Raw genomic sequence first — 27,032 nt, forward strand, 5'->3', positions numbered from 1 at the left:
CGAGTCCGGGGTCAACGCGTTTATTGTCAGAAGTTCCGTCTGAACGCTCCGAACAAGACGAGGTCACACCAGAGGAAAGCAAAGGAAGCTCCTGCAGATGCAGGAGGAATAGTTTTGACATTTTGGGAAATATAATCGCTGAGAAGTGTAATGCGTCTAATATGAAGCCTAAACAAGCAGGCAGTTAGCTTAGCATAAAGGGGGAAACAGCTAGTCCATCGCTAACAAAACACGCCTAGCTACCTGGCTCACTTCCTGTTTCGTCACTTTAGAGCGGATTGTTTGTGGATGTAGTCTAAGCTAGCTGCTCACAGGCCTTATGCTAAGCTAACCGGCTGATGCCTCAAATGTAACAAAGATTCAATCTGAGTTTTAGTTTTACTCATAAACTATTCTTTAATCTGGACACCAACATAAATCTACGTTCTTCACGTCCTCTTAATGCGACTTTTCACATGTTAAATGATGTTTGTTTGGGTCAATATGTATCGTCACATTATTAACGCTGCATCCTTGAAGCTCCGCCCCCACATCGCCCAACAGGTTTCCTGAAAGTGTTTTTCCTTCGCTAATCGTACGCTGGAAATCTGTGATTCTGTCCCCGACGTCGTCTTCGTCCAACAGTCGTCTGGCTCAGTCTCTTTTTTAAATGACTCTAGAAACTGCTGTCTTCTAAGGAATTTACTTAGTTAGGTTCAAGAAAAGATCGTACAACACTTAATGAGGTCACATACAGAGGCCAGAGGTCACATACGGAGGCCAGAGGTCACATACGGAGGCCAGAGGTCACATACAGAGGCCAGAGGTCACATACGGAGGCCAGAGGTCACATACAGAGGCCAGAGGTCACATACAGAGGCCAGAGGTCACATACAGAGGCCAGAGGTCACATACGGAGGCCAGAGGTCACATACGGAGGCCAGAGGTCACATACAGAGGCCAGAGGTCACATACAGAGGCCAGAGGTCACATACAGAGGCCAGAGGTCACATACGGAGGCCAGAGGTCACATACGGAGGCCAGAGGTCACATACAGAGGCCAGAGGTCACATACAGAGGCCAGAGGTCACATACGGAGGCCAGAGGTCACATACAGAGGCCAGAGGTCACATACAGAGGCCAGAGGTCACATACGGAGGCCAGAGGTCACATACAGAGGCCAGAGGTCACATACGGAGGCCAAAGGTCACATACAGAGGCCAGAGGTCACATACGGAGGCCAGAGGTGCTCGTGGAAGCTAGCCGAGCTCTGGAAGCCGTGGAGCCGAGCAGCTGTTCCTGTCAACACGCTGAGCGGCTGCTCGGTGTCTCCTCTTCTTCTGATGCTCTGTTACGCTTCATGGAAACCAAAGAAACTCTGAGAGTTTGGCCAATAAGACAAAATAATAAAAATGTAGTCTATAAAGAGAATAGTCACAAGTACAGTTCTAGATAATAACATTCTACTTAGAAAACATAAACATTGTTTTGTATAAAAACATAAAATACTGGATGAAGTACAAAGTACCGGTCGTAGCACCTTGCTGTGCGCTGCTGTGATGACATCACATCAAGTCATGGCATCACGATCACATAATACAATCATGACATCAAATAATGTAATCATGACATCACATCATGACATAACAATCACATCACGATCATCACATTATGACATCATGATCATCACATCATGACATAACAATCACATCATGACATCACGATCATCACATCATGACATCACGATCATCACATTATGACATCACGATCATCACATTATGACATGATCATCACATCATGACATAACAATCACATCATGACATCACGATCATCACATCATGACATCACGATCATCACATCATGACATCACGATCATCACATCATGACATAACAATCACATCATACAATCATGACATCACATCATGACATCACAATCACATAATACAATCATGACATCACAATCACATAATACAATCATGACATCACATCATGACATCGCAGCTCTCTGAACCTGTTCTCAGATCAGCTGTAGGTCTCTTCTCGTATGACGTGTCCATTGAATCACAGTATCGCTCTGATATCTTGTGATCTTGTGATTTTGTGCCAATTCAACCAACGTTTTTGGTTAAATGATATAAACTTTAAATATGTGTAAACTCTTCAGCTAACAATGTTTCTATGAAGCAGTTTGTGGTCGTTCATAAAGGTCTCTGTCCACTCGTGTGTGTGTGTGTGTGCATGCCCCATTGTGTGTGTGTGTGCATGCTCATGTGTGTGCATGCTCATGTGTGTGTGCATGCCCATGTGTGTGTGTGCATGCTCATGTGTGTGTGTGCATGCCCATGTGTGTGTGTGCATGCTCATGTGTGTGTGTGTGCATGCTCATGTGTGTGTGTGTGTGCATGCTCATGTGTGTGCATGCCCATGTGTGTGTGTGCATGCTCATGTGTGTGTGTGCATGCTCATGTGTGTGTGTGCATGCCCATGTGTGTGTGTGTGCATGCCCATGTGTGTGTGTGTGTGCATGCCCATGTGTGTGTGTGTGTGTGCCGCTCAGGCGTGGCCCTTGAAGCAGTACGCTCCGTACAGCTTGTGCTTCTTGTCCGGGAAGCCGCTGAAGCGGACGGCGGCCTCCGTGGGGCTGCAGCGGCGCCGGGGGCGGGACACGGGGTACCGGACGCTGCCGTCGGCCAACCAGCCGGCGTCGCAGCGGTCGTAGCCCAGCAGCTTCCAGGCGGCGAACATCTGGCCGACTTTGGCGATCTGAGCGCCGTCTTGCCGGCACGCCCGGACCGCCTCGTCGTACGTCAGCTTGGAGGGCTGGACCAGGAAGTAGAACCGCCCTGAGACAGGAAGAGGCCGACGCATTTCAGAATAAAGGTCCTGAGTCAGCAGGAGCCCATTTGGGGGCCAACACAACAAGGTCTGCAGCTTCACCACTAGAGGGCGCCAGAGACAACACACGGCCCTTAAAGTACACAGGTGTCATTTGAAATGCTTCACCTCCACCAAATGATGTTATTCTAACACACACACAGACACACACAGACACACACACACACACACCTTTGTAGTGGGCGGTGAAGCAGTACACGTCGTAGTGGTTCTTCTCTTTGTCCCTCAGGCCGTAGGTCCGGACCCCCGGCACCGTGTCCTTGCCCCCGCAGGGTTCCCTGGGGGTGGTGATGGGGTACTGCACCGAGCCGTCGCTCAGCCAGCCGGCGTTGCACCAGTCCAGCTTCCCTCGCCACGCCGCGTGCAGCTGGTCGAAGGAGGCCACGGTGGCGTCCTGGGCCCGGCACGCCCGCTCGGCGTCGTAGAAGTTGAGGTTGTAGCGGCCGAGGCGGGGGAAGTAGGGGAAGACCACGCCTGCAGACAACGGGGGGGGCAGAGTGAACCTCGGCTCTCCCTCCACCACCTCATCCAGCACCTGGTTTCAAACGGCTGCTTCACCTTCCAGGTCCAGGGACACCACCACCGTCCCGTCCTCCAGCCCGTCGATGACCTCACACTTATATCTCCCGTGATCCTCCAGGGTGATGTCCGTGATGACCAGGGAGGCGTCCAAGGGGGAGGAGCCCCGCAGGTGGACGCGTCCGTGGAAGCTGCCGTAGCTCCGCTTGTGGTAGTCCATGGAGACGAAGACGTCCACCTGGAACCAGCCGGAGAAGAGCAGAGGAGTGTGAGATGGTAATAATAATATATATATATATATATATATATATTAGATCTACATGAGCGGCGACCTCTTTCAGGTAGTCTGACGTCAGCTTGGTCCATTTGATCCTCATCTTCCGGCTGGGCGCCTGTGATTGGTCCATGCGGATGCTGCACGGCAGCGTGGCGTTCCCTCCGCGCCGAGACTCCACCTTCAGCGGTTCGGCCGCCACGGAGAGCCGAGGCCCGTTCTCTGAGAGCAGACGGAGCGGAGCGGCTTTCATACGGACGTCATCGCCGCTCGGCGTCAGGAGAACAACTTTTAAAGCGATAGTTTAAATGAATGTAATGGTCACAATTAGCCTAGCTTAGCATAAACACTGTAATCAGGGGGAAACAGCTAGCATGGCTCTGTAGACAGTTTAATAAGAATCTAAAGTCATGTCAGTGTTTCCTGCTCTCACACTGACGTGTTAGCATGTCAGTGTGTTAGCATGTTAGCATGCTAATCAGCGGATCCAGCAGTAATAACAGAGGAGGCTCATGGGAGTTTCTTTAGTTCGGCAGAAATGTGTTCATTGGATGCATCTTGACCTTATGCTAAGCTAGGCTAGCTGTTCCAGTCGTTATGCTAAGCTAGGCTAGCTGTTCCAGTCTTTATGCTAATCTAGGCTAGCTGTTCCAGTCGTTATGCTAAGCTAGGCTAGCTGTTCCAGTCGTTATGCTAAGCTAGGCTAAACACATCCGACTCGTATCTCTCAGAGATAAAACCTGCAGTCATGTTATCTGCAGAGCGACCTGATAACCAGGAGACTGAAGCTGCTACAGAAACAGGACACACACACACAGTCACACACACTGACACACACAGTCACACACACACAGTCACATACACACACACAGTCACATACACACACACAGTCACACACAGTCACATACACACACACACAGTCACACACACACACACACACACACACACAGTCACACACACTCACACACACACAGTCACACACACTCACACACACAGTCACACACACACAGTCACACACACACAGTCACATACACACACAGTCACACACACACAGTCACACACACACACACACACACACACACACAGTCACACACACACACAGTCACACACACACAGTCACACACACACACACACACACACACACACACACACACACAGTCACACACACACACACACACACACACACACAGTCACATACACACACAGTCACACACACACACACACACAGTCACACACACACACAGTCACACACACACACACACACACAGTCACACACACACAGTCACACACACTCACACACACAGTCACACACACTCACACACACAGTCACACACACACACAGTCACACACACAGTCACATACACACACACACAGTCACACACAGTCACACACACACAGTCACATACACACACACACACACAGTCACACACACACACACACACACACACACACACACACACAGTCACACACACACACACACAGTCACACACACACAGTCACACACACACACACAGTCACACACACACACACACACACACACACAGTCACACACACACACAGTCACACACACAGTCACACACACACACACACAGTCACACACACACAGTCACACACACACACACACAGTCACACACACACACACAGTCACACACACACAGTCACACACACAGTCACACACACACAGTCACACACACAGTCACACACACAGTCACACACACAGTCACACACAGTCACACACAGTCACACACAGTCACACACACAGTCACACACACACACCGTCACACACACACACACAGTCTCACACTCACACACACACACAGTCACTCACACACACACAGTCACACACACACTCACTCACAGACACACACACAGTCACACACTCACACACACACTCACCTGTGATGTAGATGGTCCTGGAGTGCTCCAGCTCCGGGTCCAGAGCGTCTTGAGCCGCGACGCTCAGCGCCAGCAGCACCCAGAGCAGCTCAGGAAGCATGTTGTCCAACGGTCGGTCCGGTCGCTGCAGAGGGCCGGGGGGGGGGGGGGTCACGTCTTTAACTCAGTGCATCACAGAGAGGAAAGTTCTGCATGCGGCTCGGTTCCTCTGCAGCGCTGCAGCAGAACCTCCAGAACTCTGACTCGCTGTGACTCGACCTCCATGCACGAGGCAGGACGTGTGTGTGTGTGACTGTTTCACTCACATGTGTGAGTGAAACAGTCATTCACATTGACTCCTCCCCCTTATCTTCATTCACTATTGCTGATGCGCTGGTGGAGCTCCTGCAGTCAGCAGATTAACTGCAGCACACGCACACACACACACACACACGCACACACACACACGCACATGCACACACACGCACACACACACACATGCACACTTTCACTTCCGATATGCGAAGTACATTTACTTATCGTGACATAAAAAAGGGTAACACTTTGATGGTGTGAAGAGGAGGAGGAGGGAGAGGAGAGGAAGAGGAGAGGGAAGAGGAAAGCAAGAGGAGAGGAAATGAAAAGGAGGAGAGGAAGAGGAGAGGAGGAGGAGAGGAGGAGGAAGAGGAGGGGGAAGAGGAAAGCAAGAGGAGAGGAAGAGAAGAGGAGAGGAGGAGGAAGAGGAGGTAGAGGAGAAGAAGAGCAGAGCGATGCAGAGCGGCTCCATCAGAGGACTGGTGTACAAGTACCTGTAGTACTGCACTAAATACACAGTCCCAGTACTTCAGAGTATTCTCAGCTGTATTTTATATATTTTACTACCTCCCAGTCATGAGGGGAGGGACTTTTATTTTGAAAGGTCAGTTGATTGTGTAAATATTGATGAGGTTGTGCTAATGGGACCAATATGGCATGTTAGCATGTTAACATAAACTTGAAACTCCAACTAATGTTCTGTCCGGTTCTGTTGAACATTCTGAAACTTCAGTCATATCAAACTCACCCTGGGCCTCTTCAACCTCATAAAGTCTCCCAAGAAACTCGTGAAAGTCTGTTATCTGCCCCCCCCCCCAGATAAAGTTATGGCGCCTGATTCCTCCACGAGACTCTAAGAACTAAACCTGTCAGAAGTCTCTGCTTCATGTGTTAAAGCTGCGTTCTCTCTCCTGACCACCAGGGGGAGACTCCTCTGGTTGTATAGAAGTCTATGCTTCATGTGTTGAAGCTGCATTCTCTCTCCTGACCACCAGGGGGCTCCTCTGGTTGTATAGAAGTCTATGCTTCATGTGTTAAAGCTGCATTCTCTCTCCTGACCACCAGGGGGCTCCTCTGGTTGTATAGAAGTCTATGCTTCATGTGTTGAAGCTGCATTCTCTCTCCTGACCACCAGGGGGCGACTCCTCTGGTTGTATAGAAGTATATGCTTCATGTGTTAGAGCTGCATTCTCTCTCCTGACCACCAGGGGGCGACTCCTCTGGTTGTATAGAAGTCTATATAAATAACTTCTTCAGTAAACATGAGTTTTCAATCTCTAGTTTCTTCATGTGTTCTCCATGTTAGCGTAGCCTGTTAGCATGCTAGCATAGCCGCTGACTCAGCATCTCTCTTTCTAGAAGACGTCTCCTCTGGAGAGCGTTCCAGGTCACCGAGCCGACGCCCTCCAGCTGATAGGAGGAGGGGGGGGTAGTGGTGGTGGTGGGGAGGGGGGGGGCCGGGGTCCGCCTCAAAGGCCCCGACAAAGAGCCCTCAGTGAGGAGCACAGTGGCTCTGTGAGCGGGGAGGAGACGACCAATCAGGACGCTCCGTTCAGAGAGCAGCAGGACTTCCTGTCCCGCCCCCTGTGACCCGGGTAACTCAGTGTTTCATCATCTTTTATTAAACCTCATTAAATGTTCTGCAGCTGAAACGTGATGAAGACTACCAGAGCTCTTCGTCTTCACCTGGTTGACCTCTGACCTCATCAGAGACTCGGCTTGATTATTAACCCTTTAAATGGCAGAAAGAAGCCAGAACACTTCTATACAACCAGAGGAGTCGCCCCCTGGTGGTCAGGAGAGAGAATGCAGCTTTAAAGAACTTTATAGAACCAGAGGTTGTTTATTTTTACCTGAAACTATCATCCTTGAGACGAGACATGAAAGCACCACAGTGTGTATATATATATATATATATACATATATATATGTGTGTATATAAACAATTACGTTTGTCTGTTAATCTTTCCACCCTGAATAAATGTTTATATTTCCACTAAACAGACGGAACTTCAGAAAACGTTTTCAAGTAGCTGCTGGCTATAAACAGAGGTAAAACACACACACACACACACACACACACACACACACACACACACACACACACACACACATTTAGAGGGACATTTATTTTAAAGCTGAACACAACAGAAGCTTCTATTCATAAAGACTTCTTCTTAATTAACACTCAAACACACATTCACTTAACCCCTTGTTCCCTGATCACCAGCCGTCACGATGCTGTGTGTGTGTGTGTGTGTGTGTGTGTGTGAGTGAGTGTGTGTGTGTGTGTGGTGGCGGTCAGGGTGGAGCCGCCGTGTCTCCGCCAGCACACAGAGCCGGTTGTTGCTTCATGTTTTCGCCTCTAAATCAAAACTATCGAAGCGGATTCCTCTCTGAAGGAGAACGGATTCAAACAAACGACCGTTGGACAACGTGCGGCTGTTTACACATTATTACAAATAATCATTTACAAAAAATATCAAAGTGTTGGTGCGATGACATCATGATGAGATCACAACGAGCGCCTTGCTTATGTACATCATGCTACATGTGTTAGCTTAGCATAATGTAACATCTTTTATAAACATTGCAACAGCACCTTTATAAACAATGTTAAATTGTTTATGAATAATGTTATATTGTTTTTAAATAATGTAACATTGTTTCTATAAGTGATGTTACAGTATTTATAAACAATGCAACAGCACCTTTATAAACAATGTAACATTATTTATAAACAATGTAACATTATTTTATAAACAATGTAACAGCACATATAAACAATGTCACATTATTTATAAACAATGCAACATTATTTATAAGTGACGTTACATTGTTTATAAATAATGTAACAGTATGTATAAACAATGTAACATTATTTATAAACAATGCAACATTATTTATATAAGTGCCGTTACATTGTTTATAAATAATGTAACAGTATGTATAAACAATGTAACAGCACATATATAAACAATGCAACATTATTTATAGAAGTGACGTTACATTGTTTATAAATAATGTAACAGTATGTATAAACAATGTAACAGCACCTATATAAACAATGTAACATTGTTTATAAACCAGGTTAACTTCTTTATGAATACTGTTATATTGTTTATAAATAATGTAACAGTGTTTATATAAGTGATGTTACATCAGTTATAAACAATGTGACATTATTTATAAACAATGTAACCGCACCTATATAAACAATGTAACATTGTTTATAAACAAGGTTAAATTGTTTATGGCTAATGTTATATTGTTTATAAACAATGTAAAGCGTATTAAGAGGATGAGGATGTAATTATGTTTATGTTATTTCTTTCATCTGCTTTTGCAGGTGTTTATGTTTATGTTATTTTATTCTGTATCAAACTAAAGTTTATTCTTCCCTCTGAGTCTCAGAAACATTCAACCATTTACCCCAAAGTATCTCATGTCTTCTTCTTTGTTTCGTTTTAAAGCAGAATTGTACATTAGTAACAGGAATATAAGAATTACCTTTACAGATATTAGTAACAGGAATATAAGAAGAACCTTTACAGATATTAGTAACAGGAATATAAGAAGTACCTTTACAGATATTAGTAACAGGAATATAAGAAGTACCTTTACAGATATTAGTAACAGGAATATAAGAAGTACCTTTACAGATATTAGTAACAGGAATATAAGAAGTACCTTTACAGATATTAGTCACAGGAATATAAGAAGTACCTTTACAGATATTAGTAACAGTACCTCTTCAGGCAGGTCTCCTCTCTCCGGCGGTCAGGACGCAGAATGGAGCGCAGAAGGATTTACTCACGAAGGTACGACGACACGGTGTGTGTGTGTGCGCGCGCGCGCGTGTGTGTGCGTGTGTGTGTGTGTGTGTGTGTGTGTGTGTGTGTGTGTGTGTGTGTGTGTGTGTGTGTGTTGTCAACCTCTCCTATTGAAGCTCAGTGTGTATTGGAGAGCAGCAAACATGTGCGCGTGCGCTCCGGCTCGTGCAGGTGACGCGTAACCCTCCGGGGACTCGCGCGTCGTTTCAAAGTAAAAGCTCAAGTCCTCATCGGGTTGCATCACTGGTCCACTTAGAGGAGGAGGACCAGCCCATGTTGCCCAATCCCCCTCCTGGCTCTCAGGGACTGGTCCCAGTTCTCAGGGATCTGGTCCCAGGGATCCCAGAGATCTGATCTCAGGGATCAGGTCCCAGCTCTCAGGGATCTGGTCTCAGGGATCCCAGGGATCAGGTCTCAGGGATTTGGTTTTAGTCCTCATGAAGACTCATGGGAACTCATGGGAACTCATGGGGACTCATAAGGACTCATGGGGACTCATTTGGGACCTATGATGACTCATGAGGACTCATGGGGACTCATGAGGACTCATGGGGACTCATGGGGAGTCATGGGGACTCATGGGGACTCATGAGGACTCATGGGGACCTATGAGGACTCATGGGGACTCCTGAGGAGTCATGAGGACTCATGAGAACTCATGGGGACTCATGGGGAGTCATGGGGACTCATGGGGACTCATGGGGACCTATGAGGACTCATGGGGACTCATGGGGACCTATGAGGACTCATGGGGACTCATGGGGACCTATGAGGACTCATGGGGACTCATGGGGACTCATGGGGACCTATGAGGACTCATGGGGACTCATGGGGACCTATGAGGACTCATGGGGACTCATGGGGACCTATGAGGACTCATGGGGACTCCTGAGGACTCATGGGGACTCATGGGGACCTATGAGGACTCATGGGGACTCATGGGGACCTATGAGGACTCATGGGGACTCCTGAGGACTCATGGGGACTCATGGGGACTCTGGTCCTGGTTGGTGTGATTTATTTAAACGCTCTTGTAATAATATAACGTTGTGTTAGCAGAACCACTTCCTCGTGTGCAGAGGGGGGGGGGGGGGGGGGCAGGATGGGGGGGGGGGGACAGGGGGTCTTTGTGCTGGTCCAGGGTGGGGTTCAGGTTTTAATGACACACACACACACATGCCAGACACCGACACGTTGACCGTGTTTTTCTTTTCATTTGAACATTATTTTAATCTTTGTTGTCATAAACTCATAAAGTTATAAACTCCTAAAGTTATAAACTCATAAAGTTATAAGGGGACCAGGACTCCGCTCCGGTTCAGAACCTCCGTCAGGACACAACGCACGCCTGTTCTCAGACCTCCTGCGGGGCCCGGATCCCGGTCCTCTGTAGACCTCCTGAAGGGGACTCTGTTCCAGGACTCCAACAGAAGCTTTCTGTCAGTTTACACAGAACATGTGGACCCTCAGAAGACCCTCTGTGCCCCCCCCCCCCCCCTTCAGTCTGGAGGGTCACACACAGGACAGCAGCAGCTCAACATCTGGACCAGCTCAGACCCCCGGACCCCGACGTGGTCCAGGACCAGGTCCGCTTGTTGTTGTTATTGATTATTTATAAGTTGGTGGTTGATGATGGAGAGCAGCGGAGAAGAGGGAGCATCACATGACCCCTTCCCCAATGGTCGAGCTCATGTCGAAGAGGAGGAGGAGGAGGAGGAGTCCTCTATCATCGGAGCACACATGTGCAGCAGGAGATGAGATAAGGAGGCCCAGCTGCTCCTGGTCTTCAGAACGCTCGGTGGGAAACAAACGATAGTGGTGAACAGGAAATGATGTCATGGGTCTGGGGGGTCTGGGGGGGGTCCATGTGGACCGGAGGATTAGCACACAGCTCTGGGAAAAATGTTTATCAGATCATATGCGCCTGAAGGAGACGAGTGAGGAAACACAGAGTCCTTTGTGGACTGGATGTCGTCACATGCCGTTAAACGTGAGACTCAGAGACACGTCTTCTTTTAAAGATCTTTAATATGTTAAATGGATTAATCTGTTGGAACGGCGAAAGACGAGCCAACGAGTTAGCGCTGCCTCCCTCTTCCATCTCTCTAACTTCCCCACGCAGCCCTCTCTGTCTCCCCATCTATCAGCCTATTTATCCCCTTCCTCGCCTTTCTCTTCCCCTCTTTCTCCCCCCTATCTCCCCCTCGTTCTCCCCCTTATCTCCCCCTCTTCCTCTCCCTGATCTCCCTCTTATCTCCCCCTCGTTCTCCACCGTATTTCTACACCGTAGTACCTTTTATCCGAGTACTCCCGTAGCTGTACTGACGTTTCTCCAGCAGGGGGCGCTGGTGCAACACTGAGAAAACCGTCTGTCATTTAAAAAAGCCAAAGAAGAAGAAGAGGAGCCAACGGCTCTGACGCGAACCAATCACAGCTCACCATCCCGCTGCCTAGTGACGAGCAACCAATAGGAAGCTTCTCCGTGAGCGCGGCTCTGTTTGTTGTTGCGCTGCTCTCTCAGATTCCCGCTGTTTAGCGACAGTAACGTGTCGTTTAGCGCGTTCAGGCTGTTCAACCCGCCGACATGAGCCTGTCTCTCCGGTAAGAGCCCCGTCTCTCCGCCGCTGGGTTCATTTAGTCCACACGGCCGACGTTAATGCTCCAGGCCGCTAGCTAGCGGTAGCATGTTCAGCTAGCTGCCGCTGCTGCAGCTTCTCGCGTCTAATTGTTTATTTAATTATTCATATACATTTTATTTAAAGGTTTTGGTTGCAGTATTTTCTGTATTTGCAGAGTGTTGTAATCCTCAATATGTGAGGGACTGATTACCAGTGAATATTTAATATAATATGTATTCAAGTCATGGTTGTATTTAGTCAATATTAAGTATGTGTGTATATATATATGTATATATATATATGTATACTTATGTATATATAGTTGAAAGGTTCACAATATACATCGACATTAAATAATAAAACATTGCGATAACTGAGACTTCATCCTGATCCAGGAGAACCTTCCTGCCCACAGCCTTCATCATAAATCTCCTCTGGCCAGATCCTCCTCAAATAACTTCAATACACTTTCACCGCCTCTCTTTATACTTCAGAGACACTGTATGCCCTGATATTGTGTAGATTGCATGTTTGCTGCTTCACTAATAGATAGTATTATCTTATCTCTTAAAGTAGAACCCGTTCTCTTCTGTTTGTTCAGGACGGAACTCTCGGCAGACAAAAGCAAACGCAAGAAGAGAAGAGAGCTGACGGAGGATCAGAGACATGAAGTCAAAGAGGCCTTCGAGCTGTTCGACACCGACAGAGACAAAGAGATCGACTACCACGAGCTGAAGGTGAGACACGCGAGATGAAGGTGAGACACGAGATGAAGGTGAGACACACGAGATGCACCACGAGCTGAAGGTGAGACACACGAGATGGACCACGAGCTGAAGGTGAGACACACGAGATGGACCACGAGCTGAAGGTGAGACACACGAGATGAAGGTGAGACACACGAGATGAAGGTGAGACACACGAGATGCACCACGAGCTGAAGGTGAGACACACGAGATGGACCACGAGCTGAAGGTGAGACACACGAGATGGACCACGAGCTGAAGGTGAGACACACGAGCTGAAGGTGAGACACACGAGATGGACCACGAGCTGAAGGTGAGACACACAAGATGGACCACGAGCTGAAGGTGAGACACACGAGATGGACCACGAGCTGAAGGTGAGACACACGAGATGCACCACGAGCTGAAGGTGAGACACACGAGATGCACCACGAGATGAAGGTGAGACACACGAGATGCACCACGAGATGAAGGTGAGACACACGAGATGGACCACGAGCTGAAGGTGAGACACACGAGATGGACCACGAGCTGAAGGTGAGACACACGAGATGCACCACGAGCTGAAGGTGAGACACACGAGATGCACCACGAGCTGAAGGTGAGACACACGAGATGCACCACGAGCTGAAGGTGAGACACACGAGATGCACCACGAGCTGAAGGTGAGACACACGAGATGCACCACGAGATGAAGGTGAGACACACGAGATGAAGGTGAGACACACGAGATGCACCACGAGCTGAAGGTGAGACACACGAGATGCACCACGAGCTGAAGGTGAGACACACGAGATGCACCACGAGCTGAAGGTGAGACACACGAGATGGACCACGAGCTGAAGGTGAGACACACGAGATGCACCACGAGCTGAAGGTGAGACACACGAGATGGACCACGAGATGAAGGTGAGACACACGAGATGCACCACGAGATGAAGGTGAGACACACGAGATGGACCACGAGCTGAAGGTGAGACACACGAGATGCACCACGAGCTGAAGGTGAGACACACGAGATGCACCACGAGCTGAAGGTGAGACACACGAGATGGACCACGAGATGAAGGTGAGACACACGAGATGCACCACGAGATGAAGGTGAGACACACGAGATGCACCACGAGCTGAAGGTGAGACACACGAGATGCACCACGAGCTGAAGGTGAGACACACGAGATGCACCACGAGATGAAGGTGAGACACACGAGATGAAGGTGAGACACACGAGATGCACCACGAGCTGAAGGTGAGACACACGAGATGCACCACGAGCTGAAGGTGAGACACACGAGATGCACCACGAGCTGAAGGTGAGACACACGAGATGAAGGTGAGACACACGAGCTGAAGGTGAGACACACGAGATGCACCACGAGCTGAAGGTGAGACACACGAGATGGACCACGAGCTGAAGGTGAGACACACGAGATGAAGGTGAGACACACGAGATGCACCACGAGCTGAAGGTGAGACACACGAGATGCACCACGAGATGAAGGTGAGACACACGAGATGCACCACGAGCTGAAGGTGAGACACACGAGATGCACCACGAGCTGAAGGTGAGACACACGAGATGGACCACGAGATGAAGGTGAGACACACGAGATGAAGGTGAGACACACGAGATGGACCACGAGCTGAAGGTGAGACACACGAGATGAAGGTGAGACACACGAGATGAAGGTGAGACACACGAGATGGACCACGAGCTGAAGGTGAGACACACGAGATGGACCACGAGCTGAAGGTGAGACACACGAGATGCACCACGAGCTGAAGGTGAGACACACGAGATGGACCACGAGCTGAAGGTGAGACACACGAGATGAAGGTGAGACACACGAGATGGACCACGAGCTGAAGGTGAGACACACGAGATGGACCACGAGATGAAGGTGAGACACACGAGATGAAGGTGAGACACACGAGATGCACCACGAGCTGAAGGTGAGACACACGAGATGGACCACGAGCTGAAGGTGAGACACACGAGATGCACCACGAGCTGAAGGTGAGACACGAGATGGACCACGAGATGAAGGTGAGACACACGAGATGGACCACGAGATGAAGGTGAGACACACGAGATGCACCACGAGCTGAAGGTGAGACACACGAGATGGACCACGAGCTGAAGGTGAGACACACGAGATGCACCACGAGCTGAAGGTGAGACACACGAGATGGACCACGAGATGAAGGTGAGACACACGAGATGGACCACGAGATGAAGGTGAGACACACGAGATGACACACGAGATGGACCACGAGCTGAAGGTGAGACACACGAGATGGACCACGAGCTGAAGGTGAGACACACGAGATGCACCACGAGCTGAAGGTGAGACACACGAGATGCACCACGAGCTGAAGGTGAGACACACGAGATGCACCACGAGATGAAGGTGAGACACACGAGATGCACCACGAGCTGAAGGTGAGACACACGAGATGCACCACGAGCTGAAGGTGAGACACACGAGATGGACCACGAGATGAAGGTGAGACACACGAGATGGACCACGAGATGAAGGTGAGACACACGAGATGCACCACGAGATGAAGGTGAGACACACGAGATGCACCACGAGCTGAAGGTGAGACACACGAGATGGACCACGAGATGAAGGTGAGACACACGAGATGCACCACGAGATGAAGGTGAGACACACGAGATGGACCACGAGATGAAGGTGAGACACACGAGATGCACCACGAGATGAAGGTGAGACACACGAGATGGACCACGAGCTGAAGGTGAGACACACGAGATGGACCACGAGATGAAGGTGAGACACACGAGATGAAGGTGAGACACACGAGATGGACCACGAGCTGAAGGTGAGACACACGAGATGCACCACGAGCTGAAGGTGAGACACACGAGATGGACCACGAGCTGAAGGTGAGACACACGAGATGAAGGTGAGACACACGAGATGGACCACGAGCTGAAGGTGAGACACACGAGATGGACCACGAGCTGAAGGTGAGACACACGAGATGGACCACGAGATGAAGGTGAGACACACGAGATGCACCACGAGCTGAAGGTGAGACACACGAGATGGACCACGAGCTGAAGGTGAGACACACGAGATGAAGGTGAGACACACGAGATGGACCACGAGCTGAAGGTGAGACACACGAGATGGACCACGAGCTGAAGGTGAGACACACGAGATGCACCACGAGCTGAAGGTGAGACACACGAGATGGACCACGAGCTGAAGGTGAGACACACGAGATGGACCACGAGATGAAGGTGAAACACACGAGATGAAGGTGAGACACACGAGATGCACCACGAGCTGAAGGTGAGACACACGAGATGCACCACGAGATGAAGGTGAGACACACGAGATGCACCACGAGCTGAAGGTGAGACACACGAGATGCACCACGAGATGAAGGTGAGACACACGAGATGGACCACGAGCTGAAGGTGAGACACACGAGATGCACCACGAGCTGAAGGTGAGACACACGAGATGCACCACGAGCTGAAGGTGAGACACACGAGATGCACCACGAGATGAAGGTGAGACACACGAGATGGACCACGAGCTGAAGGTGAGACACACGAGATGCACCACGAGCTGAAGGTGAGACACACGAGATGGACCACGAGCTGAAGGTGAGACACACGAGATGCACCACGAGCTGAAGGTGAGACACACGAGATGGACCACGAGCTGAAGGTGAGACACACGAGATGCACCACGAGCTGAAGGTGAGACACACGAGATGGACCACGAGATGAAGGTGAGACACACGAGATGGACCACGAGATGAAGGTGAGACACACGAGATGCACCACGAGCTGAAGGTGAGACACACGAGATGGACCACGAGCTGAAGGTGAGACACACGAGATGCACCACGAGCTGAAGGTGAGACACACGAGATGGACCACGAGATGAAGGTGAGACACACGAGATGCACCACGAGCTGAAGGTGAGACACACGAGATGCACCACGAGCTGAAGGTGAGACACGAGATGGACCACGAGCTGAAGGTGAGACACACGAGATGCACCACGAGCTGAAGGTGAGACACACGAGATGGACCACGAGATGAAGGTGAGACACACGAGATGGACCACGAGATGAAGGTGAGACACACGAGATGCACCACGAGCTGAAGGTGAGACACACGAGATGGACCACGAGATGAAGGTGAGACACACGAGATGGACCACGAGATGAAGGTGAGACACACGAGATGGACCACGAGCTGAAGGTGAGACACACGAGATGGACCACGAGCTGAAGGTGAGACACACGAGATGGACCACGAGCTGAAGGTGAGACACACGAGATGGACCACGAGCTGAAGGTGAGACACACGAGATGCACCACGAGCTGAAGGTGAGACACACGAGATGCACCACGAGCTGAAGGTGAGACACGAGATGGACCACGAGATGAAGGTGAGACACACGAGATGGACCACGAGATGAAGGTGAGACACACGAGATGGACCACGAGCTGAAGGTGAGACACACGAGATGCACCACGAGCTGAAGGTGAAACACACGAGATGAAGGTGAGACACACGAGATGGACCACGAGATGAAGGTGAGACACACGAGATGAAGGTGAGACACACGAGATGGACCACGAGATGAAGGTGAGACACACGAGATGCACCACGAGCTGAAGGTGAGACACACGAGATGGACCACGAGCTGAAGGTGAGACACACGAGATGCACCACGAGCTGAAGGTGAGACACACGAGATGGACCACGAGATGAAGGTGAGACACACGAGATGGACCACGAGATGAAGGTGAGACACACGAGATGCACCACGAGCTGAAGGTGAGACACGAGATGGACCACGAGCTGAAGGTGAGACACACCGAGATGGACCACGAGATGAAGGTGAGACACACGAGATGGACCACGAGATGAAGGTGAGACACACGAGATGACACACGAGATGGACCACGAGCTGAAGGTGAGACACACGAGATGGACCACGAGCTGAAGGTGAGACACACGAGATGCACCACGAGCTGAAGGTGAGACACACGAGATGCACCACGAGATGAAGGTGAGACACACGAGATGCACCACGAGATGAAGGTGAGACACACGAGATGCACCACGAGCTGAAGGTGAGACACACGAGATGCACCACGAGCTGAAGGTGAGACACACGAGATGGACCACGAGATGAAGGTGAGACACACGAGATGGACCACGAGATGAAGGTGAGACACACGAGATGCACCACGAGATGAAGGTGAGACACACGAGATGCACCACGAGCTGAAGGTGAGACACACGAGATGGACCACGAGATGAAGGTGAGACACACGAGATGCACCACGAGATGAAGGTGAGACACACGAGATGAAGGTGAGACACACGAGATGGACCACGAGCTGAAGGTGAGACACACGAGATGCACCACGCGCTGAAGGTGAGACACACGAGATGGACCACGAGATGAAGGTGAGACACACGAGATGCACCACGAGCTGAAGGTGAGACACACGAGATGGACCACGAGCTGAAGGTGAGACACACGAGATGAAGGTGAGACACACGAGATGGACCACGAGCTGAAGGTGAGACACACGAGATGCACCACGAGCTGAAGGTGAGACACACGAGATGGACCACGAGCTGAAGGTGAGACACACGAGATGGACCACGAGATGAAGGTGAAACACGAGATGAAGGTGAGACACGAGATGCACCACGAGCTGAAGGTGAGACACACGAGATGCACCACGAGATGAAGGTGAGACACACGAGATGCACCACGAGCTGAAGGTGAGACACACGAGATGCACCACGAGCTGAAGGTGAGACACACGAGATGCACCACGAGATGAAGGTGAGACACACGAGATGGACCACGAGCTGAAGGTGAGACACACGAGATGCACCACGAGCTGAAGGTGAGACACACGAGATGCACCACGAGCTGAAGGTGAGACACACGAGATGCACCACGAGATGAAGGTGAGACACACGAGATGGACCACGAGCTGAAGGTGAGACACACGAGATGCACCACGAGCTGAAGGTGAGACACACGAGATGGACCACGAGCTGAAGGTGAGACACACGAGATGCACCACGAGCTGAAGGTGAGACACACGAGATGGACCACGAGCTGAAGGTGAGACACACGAGATGCACCACGAGCTGAAGGTGAGACACACGAGATGGACCACGAGATGAAGGTGAGACACACGAGATGGACCACGAGATGAAGGTGAGACACACGAGATGCACCACGAGCTGAAGGTGAGACACACGAGATGGACCACGAGATGAAGGTGAGACACACGAGATGGACCACGAGATGAAGGTGAGACACACGAGATGCACCACGAGCTGAAGGTGAGACACACGAGATGGACCACGAGATGAAGGTGAGACACACGAGATGGACCACGAGATGAAGGTGAGACACACGAGATGGACCACGAGCTGAAGGTGAGACACACGAGATGGACCACGAGCTGAAGGTGAGACACACGAGATGGACCACGAGCTGAAGGTGAGACACACGAGATGCACCACGAGCTGAAGGTGAGACACACGAGATGCACCACGAGCTGAAGGTGAGACACACGAGATGCACCACGAGCTGAAGGTGAGACACACGAGATGGACCACGAGATGAAGGTGAGACACACGAGATGGACCACGAGATGAAGGTGAGACACACGAGATGGACCACGAGCTGAAGGTGAGACACACGAGATGCACCACGAGCTGAAGGTGAGACACACGAGATGCACCACGAGCTGAAGGTGAGACACACGAGATGGACCACGAGATGAAGGTGAGACACACGAGATGCACCACGAGATGAAGGTGAGACACACGAGATGCACCACGAGCTGAAGGTGAGACACACGAGATGGACCACGAGATGAAGGTGAGACACACGAGATGCACCACGAGCTGAAGGTGAGACACACGAGATGGACCACGAGCTGAAGGTGAGACACACGAGATGGACCACGAGATGAAGGTGAGACACACGAGATGAAGGTGAGACACACGAGATGGACCACGAGCTGAAGGTGAGACACACGAGATGGACCACGAGATGAAGGTGAGACACACGAGATGGACCACGAGCTGAAGGTGAGACACACGAGATGGACCACGAGCTGAAGGTGAGACACACGAGATGCACCACCACTTTATACATGATGTTATTACTTTAAAGATGATGTCATTACTTGATACATGATGTAATTACTTTAAAGATGATGTCATTACTTTAAAGATGATGTCATTACTTTATACATGATGTCATTACTTTAAAGATGATGTCATTACTTTATACATGATGTCATTACTTTAAAGATGATGTCATTACTTTATACATGATGTCATTACTTTAAAGATGATGTCATTACTTTAAAGATGATGTCATTACTTTATACATGATGTCATTACTTTAAAGATGATGTCATTACTTTATACATGATGTCATTACTTTAAAGATGATGTCATTACTTGATACATGATGTAATTACTTTAAAGATGATGTCATTACTTTATACATGATGTCATTACTTTAAAGATGATGTCATTACTTTAAAGATGATGTCATTACTTTATACATGATGTCATTACTTTAAAGATGATGTCATTACTTTAAAGATGATGTCATTACTTTATACATGATGTCATTACTTTAAAGATGATGTCATTACTTTATACATGATGTCATTACTTTAAAGATGATGTCATTACTTGATACATGATGTAATTACTTTAAAGATGATGTCATTACTTTATACATGATGTCATTACTTTATAGATGATGTCATTACTTTGTGCTCCATGTGAATACAACACTTCCTGTGATTGCCACTAGGTGGCGATGCGCGCGCTCGGCTTCGAGGTGAAGAAAGTCGACGTCCTGAAGATCCTTAAAGACTACGACCGAGAGGGAACCGGGAAGATCTGCTTCCAGGACTTCAGTGAAGTCGGTGAGTCAGTTCCAGATGAACAATAGATGTCATGTGACCTGGTGAACAATAGATGTCAGGTGACCAGATGAACAATAGATGTCATGTGACCAGATGAACAATAGATGTCATGTGACCAGATGTAGATGTCATGTGACCAGATGAACAATAGATGTCATGTGACCAGATGAACAATAGATGTCATGTGACCAGATGATCAATAGATGTCATGTGACCAGATGAACAATAGATGTCATGTGACCAGATGAACAATAGATGTCATGTGACCAGATGAACAATAGATGTCATGTGACCAGATGAACAATAGATGTCATGTGACCAGATGAACAATAGATGTCATGTGACTAGATGAACAATAGATGTCATGTGACCTGATGAACAGTAGATGTCATGTGACCAGATGAACAATATATGTCATGTGACCAGATGAACAATAGATGTCATGTGACCAGATGATCAATAGATGTCATGTGACCAGATGAACAATAGATGTCATGTGACTAGATGATCAATAGATGTCATGTGACCAGATGAACAATAGATGTCATGTGACCAGATGAACAATAGATGTCATGTGACCAGATGATCAATAGATGTCATGTGACCAGATGAACAATAGATGTCATGTGACTAGATGATCAATAGATGTCATGTGACCAGATGATCAATAGATGTCATGTGACCAGATGAACAATAGATGTCATGTGACCAGATGATCAATAGATGTCATGTGACCAGATGAACAATAGATGTCATGTGACCAGATGAACAATAGATGTCATGTGACCAGATGAACAATAGATGTCATGTGACTAGATGAACAATAGATGTCATGTGACTAGATGAACAATAGATGTCATGTGACCAGGTGAACAATAGATGTCATGTGACTAGATGAACAATAGATGTCATGTGACTAGATGAACAATAGATGTCATGTGACCAGGTGAACACTAGATGTCATGTGACCAGATGAACAATAGATGTCATGTGACCAGGTGAACAATAGATGTCATGTGACCAGATGATCAATAGATGTCATGTGACCAGATGATCAATAGATGTCATGTGACCAGATGAACAATAGATGTCATGTGACTAGATGATCAATAGATGTCATGTGACCAGATGAACAATAGATGTGACCAGATGAACAATAGATGTCATGTGACCAGGTGATCAATAGATGTCATGTGACCAGATGAACAATAGATGTCATGTGACCTGATGAACAATTCAATTCAATTCAGTTTATTTGTATAGCCCAATTTCACAAATTACAAATTAGTCTCGGAGTGCTTTACAATCTGTACACATAGACATCCCTGCCCCAAAACCTCACATCGGACCAGGAAAAACTCCCAAATAACCCTTCAGGGGAAAAAGGAAGAAACCTTCAGGAGAGCAACAGAGGAGGATCCCTCTCCAGGATGGACAGAACAATAGATGTCATGTGACCAGAAGGACAGATTTAGAGTTTAAATACATTCAATGAATGTGACAGAGTGTATGAATAGTTCATAGGAGGCATATTCCACGATGGAGACCTCCACGATCCATCAGGCAGATGGAGGTGGGGAGGAGGAGCGGAGTCTCAACAGGACAGTGGCGTAGTGAGCAGGAATTTACGACCCAGACGATCCATCAGGCAGATAGGATCTATGCCGTCTCATAGGGTCCGATGACCCCATGAGACGTGAAGTCAAGGACTCCGGGAGAAAGCAGAGTTAGTAACGGTGATTGAGAGATGACAATTCATCCTTAAGGAGAGAAAGGAGATAGGTACTCAGTGCATCCTAACGTCCCCCGGCAGCTATAAGCCTATAGCAGCATATCAAGGGGCTGGACCAGGTGAACCTGATTCAGCCCTAACTATAAGCTCTGTCAAAGAGGAAGGTCTTCAGTCGACTCTTAAACGAGGTGACTGTGTCTGCCTCCAGGACTGAAATTGGAAGCTGGTTCCATAAAAGAGGAGCTTGATAACTAAAGGCTCTGGCTCCCATTCTACTTTTTAAGACTCTAGGAACTACAAGTAGTCCCGCATTTAGTGAGCGTAGCTCTCTAGTGGGGCAATATGGTACTACAAGCTCCTTAAGATATGATGGGGCATCACCAATCGAGGCTTTGTACGTTAAGAGAAGAATTATAAAAGTGATTCTTGATTTGACTGGGAGCCAGTGCAGAGCAGCTAGTGCAGGAGTGATGTGATCTCTTTTCTTAGTTTTAGTGAGAACACGAGCTGCAGCATTCTGGATCAACTGGAGGGACCTAAGAGATTTATTAGAGCAGCCTGCTAATAAGGAGTTGCAGTAATCCAGTCTCGAAGTAACGAACGCGTGAACCAATTTTTCTGCATCTTTTTGAGACAAGATGTGCCTGATTTTTGAAATATTACGTAGATGAAAGAATGCAGTCCTTGAGATTTGCTTTACATGGGAGTTAAAGGACAAGTCCCGATCAAAGATGTCATGTGACCAGATGAACAATAGATGTCATGTGACCAGATGAACAATAGACTTCATGTAGAACCAGGACCAGGGTCCAGATGGAACCAGGACCATGTGAAGCTGTAGCGGTCTGTGCAGTGACGGGCCTGATCCTGGACCGGGACCCCCTGGACGAGGCCTCCAAGGCCTTCAAGCTGTTCGACGACGACGAGTCCGGAAGGATCGGCCTGAGGAACCTGAGGAGAGTCGCCCGCGAGCTCGGAGAGGAGGTGAGCGACGAGGAGTTGAGGAGCATGATCCACGAGTTCGACGCCGACGGGGACGGGGAGAGTGAGTACTGCTTCCTACTAGAACTACAGGGGGCGTACTAGAACTACAGGGGGTGTACTAGAACTACAGGGGGTGTACTAGTACTACCACTACAGGTGTACTAGAACTACAGGGGGTGTACTAGTACTACAGGGGGTGTACTAGAACTACAAGGGGTGTACTAGTACTACAAGGGGTGTACTAGTACTACAAGGGGTGTACTAGTACTACAAGGGGTGTACTAGAACTACAAGGGGGTGTACTAGTACTACAAGGGGGTGTACTAGTACTACAGGGGTGTACTAGTACTACAGGGGTGTACTAGAACTACAAGGGTGTACTAGTACTACAAGGGGTGTACTAGTACTACAGGGGGTGTACTAGTACTACAAGGGGGTGTACTAGTACTACAAGGGGGTGTACTAGTACTACAGGGGGTGTACTAGAACTACAAGGGGGTGTACTAGTACTACAAGGGGTGTACTAGAACTACAAGGGGGTGTACTAGAACTACAAGGGTGTACTAGTACTACAGGGGTTTACTAGTACTACAGGGGGTGTACTAAAACTACAGGTGGCGTACTAGAACTACAAGGGTGTACTAGTACTGCAGGGGGTGTACTAGTACTACAAGGGGGTGTACTAGTACTACAGGGGGTGTACTAGAACTACAAGGGGTGTACTAGTACTACAGGGGGTGTACTAGAACTACAAGGGGTGTACTAGAACTACAAGGGTGTACTAGTACTACAGGGGGTGTACTAGAACTACAGGGGTGTACTAGTACTACAAGGGGTGTACTAGAACTACAAGGGGGTGTACTAGAACTACAGGGGGTGTACTAGAACTACAGGGGGTGTACTAGTACTACAGGGGGTGTACTAGAACTACAGGGGGTGTACTAGAACTACAGGGGGTGTACTAGTACTACAGGGGGTGTACTAGAACTACAAGGGGTGTACTAGTACTACAAGGGGTGTACTAGAACTACAAGGGGGTGTACTAGTACTACAAGGGGTGTACTAGAACTACAGGGGGTGTACTAGAACTACAGGGGGTGTACTAGAACTACAGGGGGTGTACTAGTACTACAAGGGGGTGTACTAAAACTACAGGGGGTGTACTAGAACTACAGGGGGTGTACTAGAACTACAAGGGGTGTACAAGAACTACAAGGGGTGTACTAGTACTACAAGGGGTGTACTAGTACTACAGGGGGTGTACTAGAACTACAAGGGGTGTACTAGTACTACAAGGGGTGTACTAGTACTACAGGGGGTGTACTAGAACTACAAGGGGGTGTACTAGTACTACAGGGGGTGTACTAGTACTACAGGGGGTGTACTAGAACTACAAGGGGTGTACTAGTACTACAGGGGGTGTACTAGAACTACAAGGGGTGTACTAGTACTACAAGGGGTGTACTAGTACTACAGGGGGTGTACTAGTACTACAGGGGGTGTACTAGAACTACAAGGGGTGTACTAGAACTACAGGGGGTGTACTAGTACTACAGGGGGTGTACTAGAACTACAAGGGGTGTACTAGTACTACAGGGGGTGTACTAGTACTACAAGGGGGTGTACTAGTACTACAGGGGGTGTACTAGAACTACAAGGGGTGTACTAGTACTACAGGGGGTGTACTAGTACTACAGGGGGTGTACTAGAACTACAAGGGGTGTACTAGAACTACAAGGGGGTGTACTAGAACTACAAGGGGTGTACTAGTACTACAGGGGGTGTACTAGAACTACAGGGGGTGTACTAGAACTACAGAGGGTGTACTAGAACTACAAGGGGGTGTACTAGTACTACAGGGGGTGTACTAGTACTACAGGGGGTGTACTAGAACTACAGGGGGTGTACTAGAACTACAAGGGGTGTACTAGTACTACAAGGGGTGTACTAGTACTACAGGGGGTGTACTAGTACTACAGGGGGTGTACTAGAACTACAAGGGGTGTACTAGAACTACAGGGGGTGTACTAGAACTACAAGGGGGTGTACTAGAACTACAGAGGGTGTACTAGAACTACAAGGGGGTGTACTAGTACTACAAGGGGGTGTACTAGGGTGTACTAGTACAGGTGTACTAGTACTACAGGGGGGTGTACTAGTACTACAGGGGGTGTACTAGAACTACAAGGGGTGTACTAGTACTACAAGGGGTGTACTAGTACTACAAGGCGTGTACTTGAACTACAAGGTGTACTAGAACTACAGGGGTGTACTAGTACTACAGGGGGTGTACTAGAACTACAGGGGGTGTACTAGAACTACAAGGGGGTGTACTAGTACTACAGGGGGTGTACTAGTACTACAGGGGGTGTACTAGTACTACAGGGGGTGTACTAGAACTACAGGGGGTGTACTAGTACTACAGGGGGTGTACTAGTACTACAGGGGGTGTACTAGAACTACAAGGGGTGTACTAGAACTACAGGGGGTGTACTAGTACTAGTAGTATTGTGTTGTACTAGTACTATGATTAGTATGATGATGTCATTTTTTAGCCGTTTCCTGCCGTTGTGTTGACTTAAATTAACCATTTAATTGACTTATAGATTAAATGATGAAGATGAATTCAGATGATTTGACGATTTGATGAGTTCAGATGATGTGATGATGAAGATGGTGTCATGATGAAGATGAGTTCAGATGGTGTAATGATGATGAAGATGATGAAGATCTCTTTCTGGGTGTTTCCAGTAAACCTGGAGGAGTTCCACTCCATCATGACCGGGGACTCCTGAGGTGATGAAGACGAGGAAAGAATTTGATTCCACTGGCTTCACGTTGAAGAGCTTCTCTTCACTTTCCCTCAGAGGGGAGGCTAGTTCAGGGTTGTTGTTGTTGTTGTTGTTGTTGTTGTTGTTGTTGCCAGATGTGATCACAGGAGGAAAAGTGACAAACATTTTGTTTGGTTGTATTTTCAACGTGAATGTTTCAGTGATATTGATTTGGAGTATAATAAACGGTTCTGTTGGAAACACGTTGTTCATGGTTGATTTCTAAAGGTCTCAGACGTCAGTCGTAGAGCGAGTCTCCTCGAGACCGGAACTTCCTCCTGAAGTCTGGATGCTGTTCATCCGTCATGCAGTTCTGTATGCGACCACCAGAGGGAGGCGCTCACTCACCTCCTGAAGCCTAAATGTACAGTGATGACGTCACTGAACAGCTGATCAGAAGATCTCGCTTAAAAGGGCCTTCTGCTCTTTTTAAGTTTAGTTTATCATA

At 48.5% G+C, this 27,032-nt stretch overlaps 2 protein-coding genes across 2 annotated transcripts; one reads left to right on the forward strand and one right to left on the reverse strand.

Moving 5' to 3' along the window:
- Positions 1-4: 4 nt before the first annotated feature.
- Positions 5-9,706, reverse strand: LOC130205536 (hyaluronan and proteoglycan link protein 1-like). The gene is made up of 6 exons (XM_056432987.1): positions 9,608-9,706; positions 5,564-5,687; positions 3,726-3,889; positions 3,433-3,631; positions 3,046-3,348; positions 5-2,822 (listed from the first exon to the last, which is right to left on the reverse strand). The coding sequence occupies exons 2-6, from the start codon at positions 5,661-5,663 to the stop codon at positions 2,533-2,535; spliced, it is 1,056 nt and encodes a 351-aa protein (XP_056288962.1). The 5' UTR covers positions 5,664-5,687; positions 9,608-9,706; the 3' UTR covers positions 5-2,532.
- Positions 9,707-11,964: 2,258 nt separating this feature from the next.
- On the forward strand, positions 11,965-26,785 carry cetn3 (centrin 3). Its single transcript, XM_056432998.1, has 5 exons — positions 11,965-12,291; positions 12,910-13,045; positions 20,923-21,037; positions 23,623-23,814; positions 26,505-26,785. Exons 1-5 carry the CDS (start codon positions 12,275-12,277, stop codon positions 26,546-26,548), a joined length of 504 nt encoding a protein of 167 aa, XP_056288973.1. The 5' UTR covers positions 11,965-12,274; the 3' UTR covers positions 26,549-26,785.
- The last annotated feature ends 247 nt before the right edge of the window (positions 26,786-27,032 follow it).

Source organism: Pseudoliparis swirei, chromosome 15 (assembly GCF_029220125.1).
Source record: "Pseudoliparis swirei isolate HS2019 ecotype Mariana Trench chromosome 15, NWPU_hadal_v1, whole genome shotgun sequence".
NCBI lineage: Eukaryota > Metazoa > Chordata > Actinopteri > Perciformes > Liparidae > Pseudoliparis > Pseudoliparis swirei.